The following is a 9,668-nucleotide window of genomic DNA, read 5'->3' on the forward strand; positions in this document are numbered from 1 at the left end:
CAAGATCACTCACATTTATTTAGTACTGAAAAACAACACATACTATAATGCAACAGCTCTTCAGCATAAAAATTGCATTTTCAACAGATATATGTAATGCACTTTACATAGCCTGAAAAGTATTGTACGTGTTTTTTTTTTTTGTTTCTAGGTTTGTTTCTTTTTCCCCTTCTAGGATCTCAGTTGACTGTGGTGCTTCATCTTCATCTCATCCCACTTCAGCTGACAAGGAAATCAGAAAGTCATTTGTAATAGTATTTCTCAACAAAAAATAAGAAATAAACTACCAATCAAAAGTTTTTGAACAGTAAGTGTGTGTGTGTAAATAAAGCAGTAAGAGTTATTCAGATATTAATATGTACAGAATAAATTAAATCACAGAATATTATTTTTTCTTATTTACCTGCGAAATACTTCAACCTCACACAAAATGAGAATTCTAAGACGCCCAGGTAGAACAATGTTGACATATCGTCCCTTAATAGGCTTAAATGTATATGTTTCTGTGCCTCCATTTGGGATGGACCAAACTGTTGCAGCACTGTAAAAAAGCACAGAGAAATAAGGAAAAAGTCACATGTTAGCTCTGTAAAATGAAATGCCTTTAAAGGTGTAATGCCTTAAAAGAATTGTGAGAGCAAATAGTTACAGCAATCCTTACAGCATATTGTTGTTGCCGTTGCTATGCAGGCTGTTGCCAATACGGATCTGAGCACCAGATAGCCACTGTCCACAACAGTCTCCACGATTCGTGATGGTAACCCTGGATATCCGGTAGACACCCATCAAATCCACTCTCCACCATGGATTATTCTCAAGGTTAGTATGAGTGCATGACCCATGCAAATAATTGGAATTACGGTTTCCATCTACAGCATGTTTAGCCGATCCAAGGAAAGTGAATGTAGAAGACTGGGCAGTTTTGGCTCCGAGAGCAAGATCCCCTGTTTACCAAAGAACACAATCATATATATATATATATATATATTTTTTTTTTTCCCCCTTGGAATGGAATAAATATCAATATTATGGGTAACATTATGCAAAGCTATGCTGTCAGAATGATGGATTATTTCAAATGTTTGACATTGTTATGGTCAGAGCCGGACACAAAGGTGAGTGTAAACAAAGGTGAGTTTATTGAAGTGAGTCCAAGCAAGGTGAGTATTCAAAAGGTGCAGTGACAATCCGTGAATGACTGGTTTCTTGTTTCAGCAGGTTAGGAAGACGAGACGAGGGGAACCACACAGACTCACACTTAGACACCGTCGACGAAGGATCTGGAAGGGGAAGACAACAGAGGCAAATGGAGAACAACAGGAATGGATCTTAAAAGGTAAGTCTTAGGAAGGTAAGGATATCTTAGTTTTTCTTGAGATGAGAGTCCACGTAGCAATGAACGAGATCGGACGGTGTAGTGTGAGTGGTGCTGGTTTAAGTAGCCGGGTTGATTACTGAGGTGATTTGGTGCAGGTGCGGGTGATTAGTACTCTGGTGACCTGGAACACTGTGATTGGTGGGGTGAAGGGCCTGACTGATCCGTGACAGTACCCCCCTCTCCACGGCCCGCTCCTGAGGGCCGACCTCGGCGTCGCGGTGGTCTGCCCCTGCCTCGGGGTGCTGGACGATCGGGATGAGTCAAATGGAACTCTTGAAGGAGTGTTGGGTCCTGGATATCGTCTCTGGGTACCCAGGATCGTTCCTCCGGGCCGTAACCTTCCCAGTCCACGAGATATTCGAGTTTTCCACCACGACGCCGGGATTCCAGAATCTCTTTGACTCGGTAGACAGTTCCTTCGTCCATTAAGAGCGGGAGAGGGGGTTCCTCATTCTGGTCAGGCCCTGTGGAGATGGGAGGAGAGAAATCCTGAGGAAAGGCTGACGGTCACACCTAGGAGAGAGAAGAATGCTTTCCAGACTCTTGAAACGAATTGGGGTCCACGGTCTGACACTATGTCCTCCGGGAGACCATAATAGCGGAAGACATGGTTGAAGAGCAATTCGGCTGTTTGAAGTGCTGTGGGGAGACCAGTTAGGGGGAGTAGTCGGCAGAATTTGGAGAATCGATCCACTATGACAAAGACACAGGTCTTCCCGTCTGACTCGGGGAGGTCAGTTATGAAATCAACTCCTAGGTGTGACCAAGGGCGTTGAGGTATGGGTAGTGGATGGAGTTTACCGGTAGGGAGATGACGGGGGCTTTTGGAGATGGCACAGTCCGGGCAGCCTTGCACAAACCTTCTCACATCCCTGGCCATGTTGGGCCACCAGAAGCGATTGCGTAGCAGCGAGAGAGTGGCGTTGGCCCCTGGGTGGCCTGTACCTAGGGAGGTATGAGTGGTTTTAATGAGTTGGTTACGTTGAAGGCGAGGAACATACTGAAGGTGTTGTGGACAGCCGGCGGATTGGCTGGAGGAGTATTAGATGCGGCTGGTGGAGAGGTCCATTGAATGGGATTAGTGATGAGTTTGGTGGGGAGAATGGTCTCAGGTTCCTCATAGTTATCGTCCGGGTGTGTATACGAGAGGGCATCTGCCTTGGTGTTCTTGGTGCCGGGTCGGTAGGTGATCTGGAAGTGGAATCTGGTAAAGAATAGGGCCCATCTGGCTTGTCGGGGGTTGAGTCGTTTTGCGTCACGGAGGTATTGTAGGTTCTTGTGATCGGTTAGGACGGTGAATGGATGTTTGGACCCCTCAACCAGTGCCTCCATTCCTCTAAGGCGAGCTTGATGGCCAGGAGTTCTCGGTTGTCGATGTCGTAATTCCTTTCCGCCGGGCTTAGTTTGCGGGAGAAATAGGCACATGGATGGAGTTTGGGAGGCTTCCCTGCTGCTGAGATAGGACGGCGCCTACTCCCGTGGTGGAGGCATCCACCTCTACCACAAAGGGTAGTTCCGGATCGGGGTGAGTGAGGAGAGGTGCATTGGTGAAGGCATGTTTGAGTTTGTTGAAGGCGTCTTGGGCTCTCGGGTTCCAGGAGAGCGTTTTGGTGAACCTTGAGCAGATCTGTGAGGGACTGGTGGCGGTGCTGTAGTTGGCAATGAACCTTCGGTAGAAGTTTGAGAATCCGAGAAATCTTTGTAATTCTTTAACAGTGGATGGTGTGGGCCAGGAGGTGACTGCTTCCACCTTCCCCTTGTCCATGCGGACGCCACGCTGATCGATGATGTATCCTAGGAAGTGGACGGAGGGTTGGTGGAATAAACATTTTTCTGCCTTGAGGTAAAGTTGGAACTTTCTGAGCTGTTGGAGGACCTCCGCAACGTGATGGCGATGTTCGGCCTGGCTCCGGGAGTAGATGAGGATGTCATCTATATATACAATCACAAATCTGTGTAGGAACTCCCGGAGCACTTCGTGGATGAATCCTTGGAATACGGAGGGAGCGTTGACAAGTCCATACGGCATAACTCTATATTCGTAGTGGCGGTGGGCGTGTGAAAGCAGTCTTCCACTCATCTCCCTCTCGTATCCGGATGAGATTATAGGCGCTGCGGAGGTCCAGTTTGGTGAAGATGGTGGCGCCGCGGAGTTGTTCCAAAGCTGCTGGGACAAGGGGAAGGGGATATCGGTACTTGATGGTGATGTCATTGAGCTTACGGTAGTCGATGCAGGGTCGTAGGCCACCGTCCTTCTTGGCAACAAAAAAGAAGCTGGAAGCAGCAGGGGAGGTAGATGGAATGATGTAACCTTGTTGTAAAGCCTCCTCAATGTACTCCTCCATGGCCTTTTGCTCCGGTGGGGATAAGGGATAGATCCTTCCTCTAGGTACAGGCTCACCCGGAATGAGATCGATCGCGCAGTCCCATGGCCGGTGAGGTGGTAGCTGGGCAGCCTTCTTCGGACAGAAGACGTCGCTAAAGTGGGAATAACAGGTAGGGATTTCGATGGATAACTTTTCTTTAGGGCTTTCTATGGAGGTGGTGAGGACCGGTATCACTTCCTGGGCTCGTCGTAAGGGCTGTGGTAAATTGGGGAAGCATTGAGGAAAACATTTTTCACCCCACTTTAGGACATCTCCTGTCCGCCAGGAGAGATGGGGATTGTGCTGCACCAGCCACGGACGACCCAAGATGATATCCACCGTGGAACCCTCCAGAACCAACAAATGCAACTCCTCTTGATGTAGCTGCCCAATTTGTAGCCGAATAGGCCCAGCGCTGCGGCGGACGGAACGTCTTGTGATGGGCGTTCCAGTTATGGATTGTACCGCATAGGCGGTCGTCGTGGTCGAGGTAGGGAGTCGGAGCTGCCGGAGGAGGTATCCTGCGATGAAGTTGCCCGCTGAGCCAGAGTCGAGGAGGACGGTAACTGTAATCATATGGGAACCAGCAGTAAGCAGCGCATGGGTGGACAGAGGTTTGTATTCATGAAAAGAGGGGAGTACAGAACTCACCAGGGCTCGGCAAGGTCGTATGGGACACTCCAGGATCCGGTGTTTGTCATCCCCACAGTATAGGCATAATCGCTGGGTAATTCTCCGATGACATTCTTGCAAGGTTAATCGAGTGGAATCGGTTTGCATTGGTTCTGGAGGGTCAGTTGTCTCTGGTTGGCGAGGTGGTGGAGATGCGGTGGCTGAGAATGGATCCTGGGAGCATGACTGTAAACGATTGGAACATCGAATGGCCAGTTGAATGAATTTTTCCAGTCCAAAGGTGTCGTCGTATGAACTCAAGTGGGTGCGTGGCGGGGTTCGAGCCCCTGTCGAAGGCTGTAAGAAGGGATGGCTCGTTCCAACCACTGGCTGCAGCGAGAGTGCGGAATTGCAATGCATATTGATGTATGGTTTGATTACCCTGACGAAGATGATATAATCTCTCCCCCACGGAGGAATCCCCTGGCGAACTGCTGAACACTTCCTTGAAGTGATGAATGAAGTTGGCGAAGCTGTGTGTTGCGGGGCCGGCTTGATTGAGGATGGACTCCGCCCATTTCAGCGCAGGTCCTGTAAGGGATGTCACGATGAACGCGATCTTTGCTTGATCTGTGGTAAAGACGTGGGGGTGAAGATTGATGGTTAATGTGCATTGCATTAAAAAGCCATCGCATTCCTCAGCCAAACCAGAGAAGGGTGTTGGGCGGGCCATGGGACTGGCGAGTATGATCTGTGAGGAAGGATTGGTGATCGTTGGAGGTGGTTGTGGTGATGGTGGAGCTGGTGGAGCTGGTGGTGTGGGTTGCTGTAGCAGTACCTTTTTGATGGAATCCACCAGCTCCTGGAATGGGTCCGTAGTGCTCATCGTGGTGTTGTCGGTTGGGTCCGATCTTCTGTTATGGTCAGAGCCGGACACAAAGGTGAGTGTAAACAAAGGTGAGTTTATTGAAGTGAGTCCAAGCAAGGTGAGTATTCAAAAGGTGCAGTGGCAATCCGTGAATGACTGGTTTCTTGTTTCAGCAGGTTAGGAAGACGAGACGAGGGGAACCACACAGACTCACACTTAGACACCGTCGACGAAGGATCTAGAAGGGGAAGACAACAGAGGCAAATGGAGAACAACAGGAATGGATCTTAAAAGGTAAGTCTTAGGAAGGTAAGGATATCTTAGTTTTTCTTGAGATGAGAGTCCACGTAGCAATCAACGAGATCGGACGGTGTAGTGTGAGTGGTGCTGGTTTAAGTAGCCGGGTTGATTACTGAGGTGATTTGGTGCAGGTGCGGGTGATTAGTACTCTGGTGACCTGGAACGCTGTGATTGGTGGGGTGAAGGGCCTGACTGATCCGTGACAGACATATTTGTAAGGATATTTGCTATATGAAAGCACTTTTAATGTTATGGACAACACTCACTTGAAATCTTTCTCTTTGATCTCCACATGCCTGCTAATAAAAGAGTTATTTACTTATTAATATGAACCAAACTGAATCACAAACTAGGAGGAGTTGGTCTCAGTCAGGTGTCTTTTCTCTCACAAAGCAAAGTACTAAACAACAATCAACCAGACATTGTGGCCTTCAACATAGTAAATGCATGCTGTTACACTAACTAATATACATGAATTATCCTAAACTTACCCGTCAATCTAGTATCACACAGCCCCGGCAGAAGCACAAGCAACAAAATCACAAGTACATCCATCCTGACCTCAGAAATAAGAATACAGCAAGTTAAATCAGCACATGGAGAAATTACTTAGTGTTTCATCCTCCTTTAGATGAACTGATTAGTGGTCCTAATATCAAAGAAGTCCATCAGTTATACATGACTTGTAATCCCTTTGCTGCTTGTTATCAGTCAGATTTTAGCAATAATATAACAGTTTTATGCCTTGAGAACAGGCACCAACAGTTTTTTAATATCCAGGTTGATGCTGTATTTTAAAGCATCATCTTTTTACTTCCAGCATGATCCTTACCTGTCGCCTCTTCAGGTGTAACTGAACCTCAGATCAAAATGACTTGAATGAGTAGAGTGATCTCTCTCTCTCTCTATGTATATATATATATATGTGGTCTCTTCTGTTGCTGTTGTAAGCACGTGTTTGTTTGTGTGAAGGATGTGTTGCAAAATCAGAAAACCGCTTTTAAAATGACTGGGCAGTATTGACTTCTCTTCTAAATAAGTATAGGAAAATAACAGCCTATTCTGTTTCAGGTTACAGTATTTCTCAGTCAAAACAATTTGTTCAACCTCCACATCATCTTGTCACTTGTGCAGATCATAAAAGCAATTTCTCATCCTTTTGAACAACTTGCTAATACTTTGGTTCATATGCAATTTATTATGTTTATAATTGTCTGCTGTTCTCTACATTATCAAATGCTTATGTCATGTTGATCAAAATATATATATTTTTTTGTAAATGTGTCTTGAATTGATGAAATTGTGCAGGCGAATCTTGACTTTCACTAATGAAGGAAAGTAAAGCATTAGATAAACCAATGATCAACCAGTTGTTCCAAGGTGCATCTCATGAACCTTCAATTGGAATATATATATATATATATATATATATATATATATATATATATATATATAGTAAACCTTATTTTAGGGTCTCTTAACTAGTTGCTAATTAGCATGCATATTAATGGAATATTAGCCATTTATTAGTAGTAATTAAGCACATATTAATGCCTTATTCTGCATGACCTTATTCTACATCCCTAATCCCACCCAATACCTAAATTTAACAACTACCTTACTAACTATTAATAAGCAGCAAATTAGGAGTTTATTGAGGGTAAAGTCGTAGTCACAGATGGGCACAAATACATCAAAATGTATTTAAAATAAAAAATACCAAATATTGTGTGGGAAAATGTATTTAAATACAAATACGGTATTTTGAAAATACACAAAATACATGTGAAATTGGCCTTCCAGTGAAGTAACACTATTAAGGCCCGTTTACACTAAGAAAGATAAAGATAACTATATTAGTTTATTCTAAGTATACAATGCAGTTGTGTCATCTGACACTTTAAATGCGCAAGGTCTTTAAAGCAGAAATGAATCCCATTGGCTGTCAATGTTTTTTATAATTCATCATTTTTTGTGCTGTTATGGTTATAGTTGTGGTGTGCTATCTGCTATTCACTTAGATTTAGGATGTACTCACACTAGGGAATCTGATCCATGCTTGAGAGCAATTGACCCCCAAAGTCCAGTTCATTTCACAAGTGTGACTGCTCTGTACCATGTCCAATGCGGTTCGTTTAACTTTGCCCTGGCCCGCTTGAAGAGGTGACTCGGGTGCGGTACACATGTAGTGTGATTGCTAACTGTGCCGGAGCATGGAACAGTTAATTTACTATTTTTGTATGCCCTATTGTTATCATTATGACAGCAAAAATCTTTACTACTTGGATATCACACTTTTCAATTATTTTGAGTACATTTATATTTATAATGGGTCTGGTTCTCATCTTATTGATGAACAGTTATTGTAGTTTGTGAATAAAGCTGCAAGTTCCACCTTTTTTTTACCTGCTGGGACAGGTATGCTTTTTTCCCACAAAAGCAAGATCACCTTGTTTTAATGTTAAAGTCATGCACATAGTAGTGCAATAACCATTTTGTATGGTTTATACACAACAAAACAGCATGTATTTGACTAAAAATCCAGAATCATCAACAAGCTAACTGTAAAGATAGCACTGTGAATAATGATATAGTTGTCAACAAATGGGATGCTACATTTTATTCAAAATTTTGGCTTTAATAAGATTTTCCCAGGAAACCTGGTGTCCTCCACGATTTCTATTCTTTCCAACAGCAAAGCACTTGAATGCGACATGATTGTAATCAGGACTAAATGGGATGTGTCCCACTCCCAACCTATATAATGGGCTTCAGATAGGTGTTTTGTGGACACAAGGCTTTTAAGACCTTTCATGATGAAATATTTTAATAAAACCTGTTTTAACAGCACTCAGCAGGCCTCCCTGAGTGGAAAACCAAGTTTGGTGCCGAAATTCCACTGTCAAGGAAACTCCTATCTGAGGATCATTACATAGGTTGGAGATGGGACTTGTCCCACTACCAACCTAGTGTATGGTCTCCAGATAGTAAGTTTTTGGACACTTGCGTTTTGGCACCAATGCTGATAGAATAGTACCTTCTAAGTCTAATACATACTAGGCGAGAAAGTAGAACAATCAAATATATATATTTATTAAAAACAAGGTCAGAACATCATTAAATCATACAAGAACACCTTTGAAACATGAGCCTTAGAACAATATTAAATCACAAATTGAAACATCAAACATCAACAACAAGTGGAACAAGTGAACACAGAAAACATCAGAAACAATACTGGGGGCCTAGCTCATAGAGTGGGTTTTGAGAGGCTTGGATATCAGAGTTTTCTTTGCTCTGCCAACTAGACGCTGTGCCAGCCGCACTTTAAGCGGGGACTTTTTGAGTTCAAAGGGTGATTTCAAGGGCGAGAGCAACACGACAGCCTTCATCTTTCTGAGCTTGGTGGTGGTTCAGAGTAGCAGTCTTTTTGGTGTTTGAGGGGGATCTTTGCTGGTTCTGGGGCTAGGCTGTGGGTCAGCTTTTTCACGGGCGGTAACTGCCTCCTCCTCTGTGCCCTCCTAGAAAGAATTAGAAGGTAATCAGCAATTTGTCTGAACTTTCAAAACTGTTAAAGCAGACCAGAAAGAGATCGACTTACCTGGCTGGTCTCGCTGGCTGAGGAAGATGATGGGCTGGGAGCCTTGGCAGGTTTCTTTCTGGCTTTGGTGGCAGTGGCGGCGGCCCGCTTGCGTTTGGTGGGTTTTGGGACAGCCTCCCCCTTGACAGGGGAGGATTCAGGTCCCTCGAGGGCTTGCTCGAAAAGCCTGCGTCGGGTTGAGGTTAACCGCATAAAATCTGTCAGCAGTGGATGTGTCGTGACACATGAACTGTGAGATTTTGTATCGTTCTTCCGGCTTGTGGCTGTTCTTGGCCTGGACAGAGAGAAGAAAGCATAGCCAATTACTTAAGAGTGTAGACATACACAAAGACACACACACACACACACACACATACAATATGCATCAGAACTTACATGGGTGGCGATGGCAGTGCAGATGGCGGTAAATGTTGGAAACCCGGGCAACCCCATCGATTTCCAAGCCTCTTGGAAATAGGCATTTAAGTTCTTACAGGGGCTGGGCTTGGATGTTAAAAAAAAAACATCTTTGCTGCCGTCCCACCCAACAGCCCGGACCTCAGT

The 9,668-nt window shown here is 44.7% G+C and overlaps 1 protein-coding gene across 1 annotated transcript; it reads right to left on the minus strand.

The window, feature by feature from the left end:
• LOC131537251 (fucolectin-4-like) lies at window positions 1–6,418 on the minus strand. Its single transcript, XM_058770572.1, has 4 exons — window positions 6,357–6,418; window positions 662–944; window positions 404–541; window positions 1–222 (listed from the first exon to the last, which is right to left on the minus strand). The coding sequence occupies exons 2-4, from the start codon at window positions 784–786 to the stop codon at window positions 219–221; spliced, it is 267 nt and encodes an 88-aa protein (XP_058626555.1). The 5' UTR covers window positions 787–944; window positions 6,357–6,418; the 3' UTR covers window positions 1–218.
• Window positions 6,419–9,668: the final 3,250 nt, after the last annotated feature.

This window comes from Onychostoma macrolepis, chromosome 03 (genome assembly GCF_012432095.1).
Source record: "Onychostoma macrolepis isolate SWU-2019 chromosome 03, ASM1243209v1, whole genome shotgun sequence".
Classification (NCBI taxonomy): Eukaryota; Metazoa; Chordata; class Actinopteri; order Cypriniformes; family Cyprinidae; genus Onychostoma; species Onychostoma macrolepis.